The following is a 21,482-nucleotide window of genomic DNA, read 5'->3' as shown; positions in this document are numbered from 1 at the left end:
TTAACCTCACATATTTTTCACAAGATTAGCAATACCATTCAGATTTTTGGACCATTGTCCTTTGCCAGACCTCCTCACAAAAAGTTAAGGAGAAAACAGGGAAGTTCATTTGAACATACACTTCAGGGATTCACTGTTCCACTGCAGGACTTTTTCTGTGCAAAGTGCAACCTATTTGATTAATTGAGCAACCTGCTACCTTCAATCCTCGGGCCATCAGTACTATTTAGCCTATTATTTCATTAATTATACATCTGCAAAATTGCTAACATAAATTGGGCACTAAATTGTCATTTTTTATCATATCTACTCGATAGAACAACTTTATCTTGAAAAAAAAACAGAATTATTAATAAGCATTGCTTGAAACTGAGTTAAATTGCGTCGCTACCTATGATGGTAAATATTAAGATGGTTTATGTAAATGAATTCCATAATTTAAACCAGTATACTCAGAGACAATGTGAAAGTTATTAAAACATACTCTTTCCTACGAGCTGATTTACGCCTTTCCTCATTCAGCTCATGGGCAGCATCACGGAGTTTCACCTCTGAACCTGGAGCACTAGCTGGGATGATGTCCAACTGCAAGTCTTTGCTCTGCATGAAGAGAATGAGAAGTAAGGGTCTCAATTAATATGTACAAGGTAGAAAGTGAAAATAAACAGATTGTAAACATATTGGTCACATTAACTTACAGCTTTGGAGTCTGAAATACCCAGTGCCTTTTCCAGTGCTACACGATACTTCTCCATGCGGAGGGAGAAATCACGGTATCTTTTATCTACTGCTGTAACCCAGTTTTTGATTTCCACTGCATGGGAGTGCCCCTTTTCACAAAATCCATCAGCCAGCTGTATCAACAGTTTTACACGATCTTTGGTTTGCTGTTTAAAAAAAGGAATAAATGTAAAATGCTAACAATAAAATTTTCTTTTTTGTGAATATCATGAGAGGTCAAAAGTAAATATTGCTAGGCTGTTTAAGACAGTAAAAAAAAGAACAATGATATTGTCATTTGAGTAAAGCTTTTGACTTTCATATAGAATTAAATAGACGCTATAAAGATATTCAAAGCTAAACCAAACAAAAAACAAAGCTTCTCTTCACACATATCCTGAATGAGTCACGTGTGATCAAACTCAGAGATTCCTGTTTACCTTTGCAGTAATTTGGAACTCTTCATGTTCTTTTAAAAGCTCCTGAGTGTGTGGGATGCTGGAACCCGTGGATGTGTGTGTGGACAGGTAGAACTCTCCAGTATCATGAATCCACTCCAGAGCCTACAAATAATTAAAATGAGAACCAAGATACACTAAGCATAATATATTACATTTTAATTTTCAGTAACACTGCGTTCAACACTTCTCAACATATTTTTCTTGAAGTCATTTGGATGCGGTTCCATGTACACTGACAGATTTCATTCCAAACGACATTATGGAACGCAACTTGGTAGAGTGTAATATCTAATCAATGGTCCTCAGAAATCTCTTTGATACAAAAATTTCCCTTTGCTTTAGTTTAATCAGAAAGCATGTGAAATGTACCGCTGAAGGTGAGGTACAATACTATAAATTGTATGCTATTATTTGGTTGAGGTGAAAAGGCTTATTACTCAGCTAAGTTTGCTAAAGCTGACAGTTCAAAACTAATAATAAAGAAAGTCAAGGCAAAACAGGTATACTTGGATTCTTTTGTTGCTTTAATGAGTCCTGACTACATTGCTAACATTGGAATTGTGGCTCTTTATTTCAACTTTGATAATTTAAATAGCCAAGAGTCTCAAAAGACCCAAGGTACAGTGTCTATAAATACATAACGCATTTCCATACAACTGCACATAAATCATGCTCAACTACAAATATGACCATTTCTGAATTGCATATAGCGCTGGGTTTTTGTATAAATCCAAGTAATATTATCTCAGTTATATTGCAATATTTTAGCTGAATGTCAAGCACTTCACATTAGCTTTCCAGAAAAAATATTTCATTACTGAATCAATGTATCTACCAAGTTTGATTATTCAAATCTGTTTAGGGAATTCTTTCAATGAGCTAGTTGAAAGGAAATTTCTCATTTGTAACTCAAGCATTAAAATGCACAAATTAAAGAAGTGAGAAACCTATCTCCTTTTACACTTATATCCAAATTTTTGAAACACATTGAAGGGATTTTAAATAAAAATTAAAAGCATTTATTGCTGAATTTTTTTTAGAAACTGGTATACCAAGGAGGCCAACCCAAATACGTTAAGAACTGGAATGGTTCTAATATTTCAAGTCTGATTTTATTTCCTTCTTTTGTTTGAAAGTTCTTCATTTGTCCAACAGTAAAATAAATGTGGTCTTTTAAAATAATTCTCTTTATTGTCACACACCTCTCCAAATTACATACCTGTTTAGCGCTCCTCTCAAAAACCACAAATTGCTGGCACTGGTCCAATCTCTTCTTCCTCATGGTCCAAAAATGTAATACTCGATTCTCCCTTTGTAACAACTCGTTAAGAATGTCTGCAGCATGCAAAATAAATAGAACATTACTATTCAGATGCACATGCAGAAAGAGCAAATGAGAAAACCAATCTGTATGTGTTAACAGGTAGCCAGGGGAATGGTCAACGTTAAGAAATAAAAAATAGGAGCAGGAGTAAGCCACCTGGCCTGCTGAGCTTGCTTCACCACTTGAACGTGGCTGATTCAGCTAGAGACTCAGTTCCAGCTACTCAGCTTTGCCCATATCCTTTAACTCTTCTGCTCTGCAAAAATCTATCTAACTATGTCTTCATTAAATTTAACAAGGTAGTCTCTACTGCTACTCTGGGCAGAGTTCCACAGACTCACTACTCTCTAAATCTATTCCCCCAAATCTTGAGGTTATGCCCCCTAGGTCCTAGTACCACTCACCAGTAGAAATAACTTTCCTTAACATCTTATTAATCTTTTTCATAATTTTATGTTTTTTTAAGATTTCCTCTCATGCTTCTGTGAAGCAGTTGAGCTATCTTCCAGATTCCGGGGAAGGATAATTGGCCTAGAAAAACATCCCGAGCACTTTCTAGGGATATAAACAAAATATTAAGACCTAAAGAGGTAGTATGAAAAAGATTGCAAAAGGAAGGTGATGAAGAAATTTACAGAATATACGCAGAGCACTGAGCCCAAACAAACTGAAGATGCAAAAACAAAGGTGGTGTTCAAGAGGCCAGTCAGAAAAGAAAACCACAGTGGTACTGGAGAGTTATGGGGACATGAAATGTGTGTTGCACAAGCTCAAAGAGTGGCAAATGATAAGGAAATGATCTCGAGAGTAAATAAATAATTTGAGATCAGTGGGCATGTGGACTGTTCACACTTTCATAATATACAGATGCTATGTGCAGGAAAAATGCTTTAAAAGCACTAAAATGGATCAACACAATGTTTAAGACGGGAAACAAAAGAAAGAAGCTACACCAAGATAGGAAAGGAAAAATAAGTGAATTTGGATTGAATATAGATATTAATGAGAGCAAGATAAAAAATGTTGGAAGCACAGAGAGAACTTTACCTGAAGATACCAAAGCATAATTTACAAAATATCAGAGAGAGTGCAGAGAAGGTTTAGCAGGATGAATGGTATGAGCTATAAGGAAAGATGGGACAAATTTGGGTTGTTCTCCCTAGAGTGTTGGAGACTGTGGGAAAACATGATAGAGGTTTTTTAAATTGTAAAAGGTATAGATAGGGCTGATGGTCAGAATCTTTTCCCCAGTGTAGAAAAGACACACACCAGAGGGTATGCTTTTAAGGTTAGTGGGAGGAAGTTTAAAGGCAACATGAGGGAGAAATTTTGTTTTTTTTAAAATCTTAGACAGTGGTAGGTGCTTGAAATAGGTTATCAAGGATAATAGTGGAAGCAGAGAGTCTGGTGGCGCTTAAGAAACTTTTACACCGACACATGAATATGAAGGGAATGGTGGGATATAGATGATAAGCAAGAAGAGGACTTTTAGTATAAAATGGCACCAAGACTGGCACTAAATTGTAGGCCAAATGGCCTGCCCAGTGCTGTATTGTTATATGTAAAAGCTTAAAGATGTCTCTTAGATTTATAAATATAAAAGAAATCACACTAGTGACCCTTTCATACCATCGTCTGAATTAAAGGTCCATAACCTGGAACATTAACACTGTTTCCTTCACTGATACAGTTTGATCTACTGACTATTTCTGACATTTACAATGTTGGTTTGACTGGCCTTCAGTACATTAATCCCATTAATTCCATTCCTGCTATCCATATTTTCCCCATACTATTACTCAACCTGTGCCTAACAATGACTTTTTGATACTTTTGTCACTACCTACTCATAGTAGCAAGTTACAGTAGCCAATTAATCTTCTAATGCATCTCCAGGATATGGCAGGAGCCAATGTAGTCAAAGAGAGAATGCGTAACTCCACACTGTGTGCCTGTTATCATAAGGATATAAGGAGACATTGAGGCAGGAAATGTAGGGATGTAGTGAGAAGAATAGCAGCTCTTACAAAGAGCCATCACAAAAGTATGGTTTGCAAGTAAGATTTGCTGATCCCAGATGAAAGCACCAGTCTTTCAACAATAATGATAAAAATCTCACTTTTTACTTGCTGTTCAGGTGCTTTGACATGACTCATCATTCCTGGCATGTTGACACTGTTTCTATGGAGATACTTCAGGAAAACATCAGCATTCCTTCGAGCTAAAGTGCAGGCCTGCACAAAACAAAAGGTCAGCTAACATTAGGTACAGAAATTGAATAATGCATTTGTCACATGCACTGTTCCGCATTCACATACATAATTAAACTGTTGCCCACAGATAGAGATAGTGTTTGATTACAAAGCCCTTGCAAGAAGTGACTTGTCTCTAGGATTGGGTGTATATATTAGTCATGAGTCCTCATATAACACAGGGTACTCACCTGGATAAACAGCAGCATTCTTATCAGGTAAATGCAGCAGTAAATTATGTGTTTCCAATAACACAAGAAACTGGTGCTGGCCATTTGGCTTAGCTCTACAGAAAAATTGGACGCAAAACTTAACCATATTTGCTCCCACCCTTCCTCCCCTGGTTTTTCTGTCCACGGTATCAGCTGTAATGACAGAACTGTCTGTGTAAATACTTTTGAGATGTCTTCCTTATTATACTTTTCCTTTACCATAGTTGACAGAACCTTTGACCATATCTCATCTATCTCCTGCACTTTTGCTCTCAACCTCTTCTCCCCAAGGGCAAGGATAGAGTTCCTCTGCTCCTCACAGTACAATCCACCAGGTACCATATGTAATGGATTATCCTCCAACTGGATTCCACCACCAGACATACTTCCCCTTCTCCTCTGGGCATTCGAAGGGATAATTTTCTTTGTCACTACCTTGGTTCACTGTTCCATCCTCAGCAATTAGTGCCCTTTTCACTACACTTTCTCATACAACATCCACACTTGCTCCTCTTCTCTTTCCACCATCCAGAGACCCAAAATGCCTTTCAAGTGAGAGAGTGATCAAATGTACTGCCTCCACTCTAGTGTACTGCGCTCGGTGTTCATTATGTGTTTGCTTCTATAATGGAGAAGCCAAGCACAGATTCTAGCCTCTATATTCAGTCTCCTAGGGCAACCCTGAGTCTCAAGCTTCCTGTCACTTTAAATGTCCCGTTCCTATCTGTCTGTGGCCGCTTGCACTGTTCTAACAAAGCAAACTTGAGCTTAAGAAACTGCACCTCATCCTCTGCCTGGCCATGTTGTGGACTTCTGAATTCAAAATTAAATTTGACAATTTTAGGAAGCTCAGTTTCTCTGTATTAGGACTGATCCATGTACTTTCTCCTCTCCCCGCAAACACTGCCTGATCTGCTGAACATTTCCCATATTCCTGACCTAATTTTCACTGTTTTACAGAGTGCTCCATTTGTTTCCTTTGTCTTTAACTTCCTCCATTAACAAATCAACAAGATGGCTTTATCAAAAGCTTATATGACAATCCTATTTTACCTCTGTTCTCTGGTCTATCTATCCCTTTCCCCCTTCTCTATAATTAGTTTGCTATCTTTCCCAGTTCTGACTGGGGTCATAAAAACCAGTTTGTGGAATAATGACTGTGAACAATAGCTTTGCCACAATTACACCCAAAACAAAAAAAACCGAAATGCTTTGGTGGAAACTGCAGTAAACATGCATGTCATCTGCTAAAAGAAGCAGAGAAATTTGTGCAAGAATGTAGTCTTTTTTTAGTCAGTTATAATCCAGGAATGTCCTGAAACTTATTGGTGAAAATCAGTACAATAACGATAAGTCTCACTTTGAGGGGTTGACAGTCAATCCGGCTTCCTGGAGACATCTTACCAGCTGAGTATATACTTTCAAAACTGCTGGCATAACCATAGCTAGCCCTCCAACTGGTGAACATCAGTTTGGAAATGAAAACTAAATGTACAATGGTTTCACGTACTTTGAGAAAGGCTTCCTTTTGTTCCAGGTGCTTGCTTATCATGGGTGTCACGTGATCACACTCAGAATTTGGGCCAAGTTTATCCATTCCTCCGCACCAATCCTCTTCTCTTTTGTACTCCTGCTCCAGACTCTCCAGAACACTGCAGACCTGTATATAAAAATCAAATGAAGTATTTCACAGAAGACTTACAGCAATACCTAGATTGATCTTTTGTACAAGTCACATCTATGATTGTCATTTGCTGATAAAGACATAGTAATCTGTAGTAATCATAGTGTCGTTGCACTTCTCAATTCTTGTCGTAGCCATACTCAAACAGACGGTGAAGGGGGAATTTCTTCGTTCACAGGGTGACAAGAGTGGAACAAGCTGCCTGCAGAGGTGGTGGATATGGGTTCAATTTCACCAGTTAAGAGAAGTCTGGACAAGTACATGAATATAAGGGGTATAGAGGGCTATGACCCAGGTGCAGGTTGATGGGATTAGGCAGACTAATTGTTCAGCACAGACTAGATGGACCAAAGAGCCTGTTTCTGTGCTGTAGAGCTCTATAATTCTATGGCAAGTGAAAAGTGTCAGTCAAATTTCTGATGTGCCCTAATGTTGGCAAGGCAGGAGATAAGCTACTCCCCAGAGGTCAGCCCCTTATTTTATTGTAATCTCTGAAGTTAAATGGTAAATTAAGAGCTTTCTGGACCACTGTGACCTCCAGCAATTTACTCATACACGCTTGATGATAACAATGTGGCTATGTTTAGTTTTAATTTTAAAATGTATATCGAAATACCAAAATAAACAGTGAAATGTGTCAGTTGCACCAATGATCAACACAATCTAAGAATTGGGTGGCCACACTTCTGGCATGAACATAGCATGCAGACAACTCACTAACTCAAACGGTTCAACTTTTGGAATATGGAAGGAAACTGAAGCACCTGGAGGAAACCCTTGCAGTCACGGGGTGAACGTACAAACTCCTTACAGACAACAGCAGGAACAGAACCCCGATCAGTGATCGCTGGCACTGTAAAGCACTGTGCTAACTGCTACGTGACTGAGGGGAAATGGTTCAAACCTCTTGTAGGAGAAACCATCAACTGTCTCTTGTGAGGTGCAAATATAAATATCAGTATAATCCTAGGTGTTGTTTGTGCCTAGTGAAAGTATGTTCGCCTTCAGTCCAACTAGGGACGTACAATAAGTATGACACACTTCTTGACGAAAATGCAAACTTTCCTAAGGCATACTTTTCAAGCCAAATGATCTGAACAATCCCAGGATCAACACTGGAAGTTTTTCATTCAACAACTAATCATTCAGAAACAGCACTGCATCTTCACAGCTGCACCATCCTGTAAACTAATGAACAAAGCCGACTGACTAGAACACTGAACTACCAAGGACAACCAATACGTCATTTACAGTCACGACATGAAGAAACAAAAGCAGAAAAGCTTTTAGAAGTCAAGATTACTAGATGAATAAAGATTAATTGGTTAAATTTGTTTTCCTAGGACTTTCTTCCCTGGAGCATGGGGAATGATGGGAGATTTGATAGAGATATACAAAATTATGAGGGGTATAGATAGGGTAAATGCAAGCAGGCTTTTTCCCACTGAGGTGGTGAGACTAGAACTAGAGGTCATAATTTGAGATGAAAAGTAAAATAGTTACAGGAAACCTGAGGAACTCCATAATGGCACAAGCTGCCGGCAGATGCAAATTCATTGAAGAGAAGTTTGGAAGTACATGGATGAGAGGGGTATGGAGCGCTACGGGCCAGGTGTGGGTTAATAGGACCAGGCAGAATAACACAAACACAAGAAAATCTGTAGCTGCTGGAACATACAAAGCAATGCACACAATATGCTGGAAGAACTCAACTGGCCAGGAAGCATTCTGCAAGTAGAATAACAGTTCAGCTCAGATTAGATGGGCCAAAGGACCTGTTTCTGTGCTGTAGTGTTCTATGACTCTATGATTCTATTTACTTGACTGGAGAAATTAGTTCATTACAACCAAAAATCACACCCCTATAATTTAAAAATATATTTTTTACAGCAGTAATACTTGATAATCGTGTGCTTGCTAGCAAGCTTGAAATCATATGATAGTTACGAACAAAGGGACATACATTTTCAAACTGATTCCCCACCCCTGATTAGTATTGATTGAGGAGGCACGCTTAATTGTGTAGGAATAATTGGCGTACACACACCACTGAATCAATCACTTGAATAATAAACATTGGACAGAGATATTTGAGCTAGGTGATTATTATGGAACAATAATTCATGAAAAATACTTCATGAACAGGGCAAATACAAAAAGAGGAAAATATTATTTAAAACATGGAAACAAAAATGTCAACATCTTTGACAGCGCTTCTCCCTATAGATGCTGCCTCGCCTGCTGTGTTCCACTAGCGTTTTGTGTGTGTTGTTGTTTGAATTTTCAGCATCTGCAGATTTCCTCGTGTCAACATCTTATAAGGCACAATCCATATGACCAACTACAAGAACGAACTTCAACACTATTTTCATGCCATTCACTACTCTTAATATAATTAAATACAAAGGTCACTCTAGCTTATTCAATAGCATCACAGATACTTTTTTTTTACAATATTTTTATTCAGAAGAAAAAAAAGATTTACAGAGTGCAACACATAGATACATCTCAACATAACTTGTGTACATTCATATATTGTAATAAGATTGATCAAAATGTTATAGCATAACACATAAAGGTATACCACTCTGTAATCAAAAATTTAAAGTTAAGTCATACATCTTAAAATAAATTTTTTATATAAAAAAAAGTCAACCCCCTACCAACTACCAAAGAAAAAAGCTGATGGATGACAATGGATAATCAGAAAAAAAAGACGTATTCACTTAAGAAGAAAAGATAAAAATATACATAAAAATCTGTGCACTGTTAAACTTTATAAATTGGAAAAGTAATTTAGGAAAGGTCCCCAGGTATCATAAAAAGATTGTTTCGAATTTAAGACCGAGCAGCGGATCTTCTCTAAATTTAAATAAGACATAATATCACGTAGCCATTGAAGATGTGTAGGAGGGGTAGACTCCTTCCATTTAAGCAAGATTGCTCTTCTTGCTAAAAGAGAGATAAAAACTAAAACCTGTCGGTTAGGAGTATTTAAAGTTATATCTTCATTTGCAATAATACCAAACAAGGCAGTAAGGGGATTTGGGTCAAATTGGACCCTAAAAAGTTGTGAAAAGGTATGCAATACTTCCCGCCAAAACTTTTCAATTTTAGGGCAAAACCAAAACATATGAATTAAAGAGGCATCAGCAGAGTTGCATTTATTACAAAGTGGGGAAACATTCGGGTAAAAACTGGACAGCTTCTGTTTAGAAATGTAAGCTCCATGAACCACTTTAAATTGTAGAAGAGAGTGACGAGTACAGAAAGATGATTTATTAACCCGTTTAAGAATTTTATTCCCTCTATCATCAGAAATCTGACAATTTAGGTCATCTTCCCAAGCTTTTTTTTATTTTATCTAAAAAGTCTTGTCTAGAATCAATCAACAAGTTATAGATACCAGTAATAGAACCATTAACAAAAGGTTTTAAATTTAAAAGATCGTCCAGTAAATTTTTATCAGGACCTATAGGAAAAGTAGTTAATTGGAAACGTAGAAAATCTCTAATTTGAAGGTATCTGTAAAAATGTGTTTTTGGGAGTACAAATTTATTTGAAAATTGGTCAAATGAAGCAAGAGATCCTGAGATAAACAGGTCCCAAAAACACTTAATACCTAGTTCATCCCAATCTTTAAAGACATTATCAGTCATGGAAGGGATAAAAAAATAATTAAGGAGAATGGGAGATGATAATGAAAAATTCGCTAAACCAAAAAATTTCCTAAATTGAGCCCAAATCCTTAAAGTTTGCTTAACAATTATGTTATCTGTTATTTTATTTGCTGAAAAAGAAGAGTATGATCCAAGAAGAGAGACAATAGAGGAATTTTTTACAGAATTAACTTCTAAGGATACCCATGATGGGCAATCTTTATGATAAATATAATAGGACCAGAAAGTAATATTCCTTATATTGGCAGCCCAATAGTAAAACCTAAAATTGGGTAGGGATAGTCCACCCATCTCTTTATTTCTTTGTAGGTAAACTTTACTTAAACGAGCTTGTTTATTATTCCAAATATAAGATGTTAAAATTGACTCTAAAGAATCAAAGTACATCTTAGGAATGAAAATAAGTAAGGCCTGAAAAAGATATAAAAATTTAGGAAGAATCTTCATTTTAATCAAATTAATTTGGCCAATTAGGGATAAAGAAAGAGGGAACCATTTAGAAAGCGTCTTTTTCACATAATTCAATAAGAGGTTTCAGTTTTCTTTAAATAAATTCTTGAAGTTTTTAGTAATTGTTACACCTAGATATGTAAATTGACTTGTAACAACTTTGAACGGAAATTTGGCATTTGATGACATTAGGTCATTTAAAGGAAATAACTCACTTTTATGTAGGTTCAGTTTATATCCTGAAAAAGAACTGAACTGGGAAATTAAAGAAAGAACCAAAGGTAAAGAAGTTTCAGTGTTAGAGATAAAAAGTAAAATATCATCAGCATATAATGAAATTTTATGAGTCATACCTTCCCTTCGTATACCAGAAATATCCTTAGATTCTCGAAATGCTATTGCTAAAGGTTCTATAGCTAAAGCAAAAAGTAAAGGACTAAGAGGGCAACTTTGTCTAGTTCCCCGCTGTAATTTAGAGGGCTTACAAATTTGGGAGTTAGTAATAACCTGAGCGGTAGGAGACACGTAGATTAATTTAACCCAATGAATAAAATTAGGGCCAAAATTAAACTTTTCTAAGGTCTTAAAAAGATAATTCCACTCAATCCTATCGAAGACCTTTTCAGCATCTAAGGATAATATACACTCTGATTTTTTTTGGATGGTGAATATATCACATTCAATAACCAACGTATATTAAAATGTGAGTAAAGATTTTTAATAAATCCTGTCTGGTCATGTGATATAATAGATGGCAAAATATTTTCAAGTCTTCGAACTAAGATTTTGATAACATTTTTGCATCAACATTTAATAAAGAAATCAGTCTGTATGAAGAACATTCAGCTGGATTTTTTTTAAGAATAAGAGAAATAAAAGCTTCATAAAAAGATTGAAGGAGTTTACCTGATTTAAAGGACTCTGATAAAACAGAGGATAAATAAGGTGTAAGTAACGTAGTGAAAGCTTTATAAAACTCCTCAGGGGTCTTACCAGAATGTAAAGCATGTATAGCCTCAGCCACTTCTTCATTGGAAATAGGCTGATCTAACTGTGTTAGACTATCAGCAGACAATTTAGGAATGTTGATATTACTGAAAAAAGCATTCATATAGGTATCATCTGAAGAAGAGTCAGACTGATACAACTTAAGGTAAAAGTCTTTAAATACGTTGTTAATTTCAGAATGGTCGGATGTCTTAGTTCCATTACCTTTAGAAATTTTTGTGATTTGACGATTAACTGTAAAAGATTTTAAGCGATTGGCTAATATACTACCAGTTCTATCCCCGTGAATGTAAAATTGAGTTTTATCTCTCAACTGCTGTCGTTCAATTGGGTAAGTCAGCAGAAGATTATAGTTAGATTGGATTTCAATACGCTTATTATATATACTCGGATCTGGAGAAGATTTTTTAATATCGCTGCTAGGTCAGACCTTTGTCAGCTTTTTTCTTTATATAGGTAGAGTAAGAGATAATTTCTCCACGAATATATGCTTTAAAAGTATTACCAGCAGTATCTCCTTTAAAATTTTCTTTAAAGAAAAAATATGGTTTTCCAAAAACTTTAGACAATTTTTATCAGATAACAGTGATAGTTAAAAAGCCAACTTCTATTTGGTACAGAGTAAACAGGTAGTCTTAAAGCTAGAAGCACAGGTGCATGATCAGACAAAGCAATCTCCTTATAATCACAGGATCGTACCACTGGAAGCAAGTTTCTATCTATAAAAAAAGAATCAATCCGAGAGTACATATGATGAACCTGAGAGAAATATGAATATTCCTTTTCTTGGGGGGTGTAAAAAATGCCATATGTCAAGAATACCACATTGAAATAAAAAAGATTTAAAAAGTAGGGCTGATTTATTAGTGATAGGGGTTTTACTTGAAGAGCAGTCTAATATAGGGTCAAGCCAAAAATTAAAATCTCCACCCATCACTAAGGAATACCGATTCAAATCAGGCAGAAAAGAGAAAAGACGTTCAAAGAACAAGGAGTCATCTGTATTTGGAGCATATACATTCGCAAATACGATTAGTTCATTCTCAAGACTACCTGAAACAATAACAAAGCGCCCATTTGTATCAGAAATTACATTATGTTGAATAAAGGATACATTCTGATCAAACAAGATAGAGACGCCTCTCGATCTAGACTGAGAGGGTGAGTGAAAATGTATACCCTTCCATCCTTGGAAAGAACGTGAAATATCATCTTTACGAATGTAGGTTTCTTGGAGAAAGATTATATGAGTTTAAGTTTCTGGATATAAGAGAAAATCTTATTTCGTTTAACAGGGTTATTTAGACCTTTCACATTAAAACTGAGTATATTAATAAAAGAATCCATCAAGTATCCTTTAGTAATGTATAAAAGGTAATTACAGACATGTAGATAGTGAATAAATAAAACAGTAAAAACATCCAATCAGCTTTATGGAAGAACCCATTTCCCCCTCCCTCCCCCCAAAGAGAGAAATCAGCCAAGGGAGGCTGAAGATTAATTCTAACGTTCCCAACCCAAAACTCCGGTGGCTCCAGAAAACATATATGTATAGCTGTGCTGAATAAACGATTAAATAAATAAAAAAAAATACACACACACACACAAAAACAAAATATCAAAGTAAATAAGTTCGCTATTTATGAAAAAAAAACCATGGGAAAATATAAGTATTAGTCTCGGTTAAAAAAAAGAAAAGACAGATAAGGAAAATCAATAAGTAAAACAACGTATACTCGCAGGTGCAAAATAAAGGAGTAAAGAAACAAATAGAAGATAATTAGAAAGTGAAGCGGTTTAGATAGCTTCCTACATGACTAATTTTAAGGCATTCAAGGGAGAGAAAAAAACAAAATGACAAAATGGCAAAATAATGAAAAAAACAAAAACCAGCAATAAAAAATATAGAATATAGTATACTATTGAAAAAAACAGTAAAAGATCAAAAGGTGTATAAATAATCAAAAGATAGGAAAAATCTGAGTGAATTTAAGGTGAAGCAAAACACCCTATAGTTTCATTCCTCAGTAATTACTACATGTACACCCTATATAATTACTTTCAGTCAAATTACTAAAAGGAAGGTAAAAATCAACATAAAACTGAGAGAATATAACATATTGTTTAAAAAGAGCTGCGAAAAAGTAACATTAGAGGGCCCATATAAAGGCAGAAAATAGCAAAAGAGAAAATGGATGCAGACTGCCTGCATGTTTTGCATAGTTTGAAAGATAACAAGGTGCCAGTTACTTAATCAAACAAATGATTAAGACTTCGTAAAACCAAGAAACCTTGTTATCAACAAAGTGCCAATTCCTCGATTGAACACCTGAAATTAAAACATCTAGCATAAAGCAACTCAAGGTTGAATTTAAGCATGGAGACTATATAAAAATTTCTTAGCTTCTTCAGGCTTCGTAAACCAAGAAACCATATTATTAGAAGTAGTAACCTTGAGTTTACATGGATCTCTGAGAGAAAGACGACAGCCAAGCTTAAAAAGATCAGGCGTGACCTCTTTAAAAGCCTGTCTAGCCCTTAGAACTTCCGGTGAATAATCTTGAATGATACGAAACTGTAGAGCAAGGTTTGGAAGGATCCCAATTAGGCGGGGTAACTCGGTAAATGCGTTCAAATTTGGTAGTTCCGATAATATATCAGGGAATAAATCTTTCAGCATTTGAGCACAAAAATCAACAGGTTGATTACCCTCCAGTTTTTCAGGAAGCCCAAAAATTCTGACATTGCACCTTCGGTTCCTGGTCTCCAAATCTGTAAGTTTCTTCAGTAACGTGTTGTATTTTTTTAAGTTGTTCCTTAGAAATTTTCTTGAAACCTTCGATATCCTTCTGCAACACCAGCAGAGATTCTTCGTGTAGCTTAATACAAATTTCGTGGTCATTCACAGTCTGCTGTATGCTTCCAAGTTTCCGATTAAGCGTTTTCAGTTCAGATTTAACCAGTTCGAAGGAATTCTGTAACAAGTCAAACTTGGATTCCAAGTCATCCAGTTTATCTAATTTTTCGAGTTTCTCTGACACTTGTTGAAACACTTCAGTCAAAGTCTCTAAAGTAGTCTCTTTTTTTGAGTGTTTTCTACTCATGGTGCTCTCACCGAGATAGGTTTAAACAGCAAAGTAAGCAAATAATTTCGGAGCACGAAGCTACTGCAACCTACTCCATTAGCGCCACCGGAAGTCTCCAAAGATCCTTTTAAACAAATTTTCTTTTGCTAGAAGTCATTGTTACTGTTAGATAACATGCACATCAGAAATGGGTAATATAATTTTTACTTAATTTGGTCTCATCCCTTTTCCTTCCCCAATTCTGAAAATGAATGGTACGCAGAGAACTTCTATGAAGAATTTTGTCTAGACCCGTTCTTTAAAAATATAGATGAGGATGTCAATGATTACACGTATCAATCAGCACTCATGATGAAGCAGGGTAACACACACAAAATGCTGGAGAAACTCAGCAGGTCAGGTGGTGTCTATAGTGGGGAATAAACAGTTGATGCTTCAGGCCAAGACATAGATGCTACCTGGCCTGTGCTGAACTCTTTAGTCATTTGTGCATGTGACTCTGGCTTTCCAGCATCCGCAGAATCTCTTGCGTCCAAATGAAGCAAATTCAAATTAGTCAATATTCCCAAATAAGATCAGAAGCCTTATATTCGTAAATCATAGAGGAAAAACTTAAACATCGTCAACTGGACTTTAGCTGGCTGATCAGTAATCTAGGCTAACGCTAAAATACTAAGATCTCGCACCAACTGACGTATCACCTGGTCTCTCATGTCGACCCATAGCATCACTGCAAAGAAGAGCAAGGGGTTATCTTGAGTGCGTTGGTTAATATGTGTTGCTTATTCAACATTTCTATAATACTTGCAATCATTATCATATGTTTGCTTGTGTTAGCTTGCTATGCACATATAGGCTGAGATTAAAATGATCGAAATTCAATATTTCATCTAGTGTATATTATAAATCTAAAATTTTCCATATTTAGAAAAATATATATGGAATTGGTATAGTCATAGTTCAGATTTTATTTTCCTATGATTAATAATTATACTTTCTTTAAAACAAATATTCAAATTTAAACTTGGTACTGAATACAACTGTAATGCCGTAGTTAAGATTTCTACTGCTATCCTCTGGGGTACTTCATTTAGTAGTTTTCTTTAAGAGCAGTGTGTCCTGTTGGTAGAATGTTTTGGTTTTGGCTAAAGATAAGGAGGCGTGCTGTTCAACTTGGGAATGTGGAGTGAGCCAATCAGAATGGGGGGATTGGGAGAAGGTTCTAGAGATGGCTGTGCAGAGAGGGATTTGTGATGGAGACTGGTGATGTTCGTTGTCTTTTGGCGGGAGATGCTGAGAAGATCGGGAGAGACACACATAGGGTTTCATCCGATGGGAAGACTCAAGTGCAAGGAATGCTTCACGAGATGAAGGAGCCCAAGATGGGAAGCTCTACTGGTGATTGGTGATGAGAACTTAGCGCCATGAGTAACTGTTATACCCATCCTTAGGAAAAGATGAGCTTCAAGGTCATGTGCACATTTAGATTAATTTTGTAATGGGCCTTTTTAATTTTTCTTTTTCTTAATAACTGTTTGATAAAGCTGAAATGAGTAAATACATTTTCTTTACAATTTTGTGTGGAGTACGATCTGTTATTTCTTGTCAACCGATAATTGTGTATGGGCAGTATTTACACAGCATTCGCTCAATCAAGATTCCGTTAATCGGAGCATCCAATTTTCCTGTTTGGTTGAACTCCAAATCATACCAACCCTAGATGCATAATTGTTTGTGAAAGGTGACCTGAGTCATGTAGGTGTCAGCTGAGGTAGCCATCATGCCAAATTTGCATATGAGCCCAGTGAGGAGGTTATGCAGTAAAGATTATACTGTAACAAATACTTCAATCATGTTCTGATGTTGCAAAGCAGGTATGTTGTGATACCTACATCCTCAAAATGTACGCTAATATTATTTAATATCATTTTCATGCAGGGTTATTTTTTTAAATTTCTTTACTTCATGGATGGGATACTGTATTAGCTTTCTGAATCTCCCTGTTAATGAAGGGCATTTTATAATCATTACTGAACACACTAATGAACAGAAAATCTAGGTCAAGAAAATCACTTGCAAATGCTTTTTTAAAAAAAAAGTATTGCTTGCTTACCTGTTCAGAAGTTTTATAGAATGCAACTGAAGCATTGACAAGCTTTAACCGATCTTCCATCTTGAGCATGAGCTGTTGCCAATTGGAAGCCACCTTCTCTGCACATTCTCGGATCATCTCCATGTCATAATGATTAGCCTGCAGCAGCCCTTCTGCTTTCTGCTGCACCTGAAGAGCACTTTGATGAGTTTTCTATTGTTAAAAAACATGGAAAGGAAGTTAAAACATAGTTTCAAATTCTTCTATACATTTTAATGGCTAAGAACGTAACAGATTTTGTTAAAATCAATTTTATTATTTTGGAGTATTTCAACTACTCTTTTCCCAAATGTGTTTTGAAATTAACTCAAGCAGTTTCCAGTTTGAAGAAAATGTAAACTGCCAACAATCTTTTCAAGAACAGTTCTCAACTGAAACAAATCAGATCCCAAATAATAAATTTCTTACTGAAATATTTGTCAACTTGACATGGACAATTCAAAGGTGATGGAAAAGCTGCAATGTTAGGATGACCAAACAAAGCATATTTTAATGCTTTCTGAAAATCAGGACAATGAATTAACAACTATAAATGAATTATAGTGATAGCCACATTAGTTTAGTCAGATTCATTCAGCTTTTTATCTTCAAGTGTTTGGTCCTGCTCTACTGCAGATTAAGCTGTATGATTGGTAAAATGAGGAGTGAGAAAGTGCTTCTGCTCTTCAACACTGATTTTTACCAGATGGTGCTCAAAGTACGCTGAGCAAAAGATGAGATGGCACTCTACAAATTCTAATGAAGCAAGCCACCTTCATCAACCAAAGATCCAAAATAAACAAGCCAAGCATTATTAATGGAAGACAGAGCATCACTTGTTCAGTCATTTTTCATTTTGCTCCACACAAATCAAAACATCCAGAAGGGAGAATTGTGTAATGGCCACACCAGTTCCTTCTCATTTCAGACCATGGATTGTTGTAGTGCAGGAGGCCAATGTAAAAGCAGAGAAATAGCAATACACCTGTGGTACAGATAATACAACTGGCAGGCATATTCATCCAGATCATCAACAGCTACAGAAAATCAAACTGCCAGTTGCCATAACAACCAGTCAGGATAGGATTCCAACTAATACCTAGAGGACTACATCACTGTGACATAAAGTTTATTGTTCAGCAACATTCAATATTCTAAGGCTTTTCTGAAATTATTACAAGGTTCTTAACTGAGCATCTGCAGAGCCAATCACAGAAACCTCTTTCAAAGAGAGCAGAAATAATATCCAAATTATCATGAATTTGGCTTCCTTTTAAGAGACTGCAAGCAGAACATTTTTTAAAAATTCAAATGCATATAAATTTAACTAATGTTTAAAAAATAAAATAGTTAAATACTAACAGATGAGCAAAGTATTAAAATAAAATGCAATTAGTAGGGTATTTAACCTTTTCCAGTGTCAGAGATCTGAGTTCCCTATTTATAAGTCAGTTTTCCCTGGCATACGGCCTGAGACTTGAATGGGATATCCACTCAATTCTTTTCTTGAATTAGGCACAACTCAGCACCAGGCTCATTGGTAAGTTTAGCTGTTGGGATAGTCACACAGTCAGGATAGCTCAGAAGTTCACAATATTTGCACAGAAATCTGAAAGTGATACCTGGATGGCTGATTAGAAATATTTATCTCAATTTCAATTTACTGCATGAAAATAGATTCTTAGGCCTGAAATGTTTCAAAGCAGTATTAATGCATTAGAATAACAGTAATATTTTTGTAGACTTCAAGCAACAAAGCATAACATTATCCCCAAACCATCAAATATAGCAGTCATAGTTTCAAGTTAAGTCATTTTTTCACATTATTTTGGAGAACGCTTCCAGCACTGGAAAGCAGCCATGGGATTCTCATTTCAAATTATACATGCAGTAATCTCTCCTGTGGACAGTCTCGCTATCAATATCCTTGTAAAATTCAGTACATTTACACTGTATACCCAAGTTAAATTCCTAGTGTTTTTTTCTGCTGTCAGAAAAATAACTTTATAGTGATTTTACCTCAGAGAACAGATCAATTTAACTCAAAGCCTAAAGGCTCACTGAAAGAAGCAGCAAAATAAAACGAGGAAGCTGGATAAAAACACAATGGAGAAAGAAAGCACTGATAGTGTGAAATGAACCAGAATAGGTGTAGGTGCTTATGAAGGCAAATTAGAATATCTGAGTTGGATGCCATACTTCAATGCACATGAAGGTATGTACAATGCGGCTCAAAGTCTTAGGCACCCTAGATGTTTTGATATGGTTTCAGATGGTATGGCCTACACAGAGCCCTGATCTCAACATCATCAAGACTGTCTGGAATTAGCTGGAGAGACAGAAGCAAATGAGACAGCTGAAGTCTGCGAAGAATTGTGGCAAGTTCTCCGAGATGTTTAGAACAACCTATAAACCGATATTCGTATAAAATTTAGTGTACATAAGAGAATTGATGTCAAAGGGTGGTCACACCAAATATTGACTTGATTTAGTTTTTTTTTTACAGTTACTGCTTTTAACAGTAATTTTTTTGATATTTAAAAATTTTTCATGTCATTATTTTTGAAAACATCTTCGCTTTCTAATAAATTATAGTACTGTGCAAAAGTCTGAGGGACAGTATTACATGTGTCTAAGACTTTTGCACAGTACTGTAATTAAAACAATATAGCCAAGAAACACTAGCTTAATGCAGCAACACAGTATTAGAAGGGAACTGAAATTTTAGTCAATTGAAATAGGAATCTAATGAATGACTGCAGCCAAAAATGTTTTAAGTTTATTGGGCAAAGCAGCAAACTTCAATGCACATGATGGTGTTAACTCTCACAAGGTTTTCATAGGTTAAAAACTATATTTACACTGTTTCTAAAGAGATTCTGATTAAGGACCATCTCGGCTTTAAATGGGTGCATTGCTCCATAGTGCCACACAGTGGAATAAGTAGTGGACACTTCAGACCAAAACTATCAAAAATGAGACGGAGAGCACTGAGAGAGAATCCCACTGAACTCCCATCGAAGAGGGGATTAAACTTCTTCAGGGTAGGCATACTCGAACAGACTTCACTGTGGAGCAGCAAATCAAACACAAGAGATTCTGCAGATGTTGGAAATCTTGAGCAACACACACACAAAATGCTGGAGAACTCAGCAAGTCAGGCAACATTCTTGAAAGGGAATAAACAAGTGGCCTGACAAAGGATCTTGGCCCAAAACATCCACTATTTATTCCTCTCCATAGATGCTGCCCAACTTGCTGTGCTCTTCCAGCGTTTTGTGTATGTTGCTCAAGGCTTCTAGCATCTACAGAGTCTCTTGTGTCTAAATTTTTCTATCAGGTTGGGGTCTACAGGCATCAGATGATAGAGTGAGGTGTTACGACTGGATGTCTTGACGTAAGCTCATTCAATAAATAGTGGTTGGAAATGGGCTGTCAGCCTGTCCGGTTTCCCTCTCAATTGCAGTATTTCCTTGTGAAATAGAGACTTAAAGGAACAAAGGTTAAAAAGCGTATCATTCTAAATCACAGCATGCTACCAGCCCTGATCACACAAGGAGATATTGATCGTTTATATGCATAACTGCCGAAGTTGGGAGCAGTGGGTCAATTAGGAAGATATGAGAAGGTGTAGTCATTTACAAAGGAAAAATATAATGATTCTTTTGAACTGAAAGTTAAGGCACAAGGAATGGAAGGGCTATAAACAGGATTAGGACAAATTTTAGAGAACTGGGGTGTGCACACAGAAGCAAATTGTAGTCTGAGAGCTTCTAGTTGGAAAAGTTATTTCTGGAACAAACAAGGTACAAAATTGGGCCTGAATGCATTAAATAGGGGCCAAGGTAGGCAATGTTATAGAAGTGGTGGTAGATAATTAATGACTTATGCTACATTGCAGAATAGACTTTTCAATGACTTCCTGCCTTACTACCACAACATGTGGAGCATGTTAGCTTTCCTCACAATTTTTCCAAGCATTTCTGAGCCAAAACTATTGCGATGAAAGGTCAACTTTCAAATATGACCTTCTGAAAAGAGCTCAACTTGAGAGTCTTAAATGTTCTTTTCATTTAACAGATTTCACCCTAGGAAACTATAGAATGATATTTTATACCATAAAAATAAATTACATCTTTAGACAATAAATGTATCAGATCTTAGCTAACAAATCCTTTAAATCATAGTGACATTGTCCACCAACTTAGTAATAACAAATGACAGACAAAAACTTGTCCTACCTCAATTGCATGTTGGAACTGCTCGTGCTCACGCTGGAGCTGCTCAGCTTCCTGAAGTGAACTAGCAGTAATAAGGCCTGCATTTAGCATGGATTCTCCATTCCGAATCCAGCCCAATACCTGTAACAAAAGCAAGGATGCAAACTGATAACATACACTAAAACTTCAAATATCAAAGAAACTGCTATTAAGGAGAAGCAGGTGGTAGGTTTCTGAAAGGAATTTCATACTTT

The 21,482-nt window shown here is 36.2% G+C and overlaps 1 protein-coding gene across 5 annotated transcripts in view; it reads right to left on the bottom strand.

Annotated features, from left to right (window-relative positions):
* Window positions 1-21,482, bottom strand: part of LOC132378335 (triple functional domain protein-like) — a 346,417-nt gene that overhangs the window by 145,045 nt on the left and 179,890 nt on the right. For all 5 annotated transcript variants that reach the window (XM_059945155.1, XM_059945150.1, XM_059945151.1 and 2 more), the window contains exons 16-23: window positions 21,250-21,369; window positions 16,991-17,182; window positions 6,480-6,629; window positions 4,625-4,739; window positions 2,401-2,516; window positions 1,161-1,283; window positions 699-887; window positions 485-600 (exon numbers count right to left, since the gene is read on the bottom strand). In XM_059945155.1, coding sequence (XP_059801138.1) covers window positions 485-600; window positions 699-887; window positions 1,161-1,283; window positions 2,401-2,516; window positions 4,625-4,739; window positions 6,480-6,629; window positions 16,991-17,182; window positions 21,250-21,369 — 1,121 coding nt within the window. The remainder of the gene's footprint in view (window positions 1-484; window positions 601-698; window positions 888-1,160; window positions 1,284-2,400; window positions 2,517-4,624; window positions 4,740-6,479; window positions 6,630-16,990; window positions 17,183-21,249; window positions 21,370-21,482) is intronic.

The sequence above is a fragment of the Hypanus sabinus genome, chromosome 20, assembly GCF_030144855.1.
Source record: "Hypanus sabinus isolate sHypSab1 chromosome 20, sHypSab1.hap1, whole genome shotgun sequence".
NCBI lineage: Eukaryota > Metazoa > Chordata > Chondrichthyes > Myliobatiformes > Dasyatidae > Hypanus > Hypanus sabinus.
This window is presented reverse-complemented; position numbering and strand designations above follow the sequence as displayed.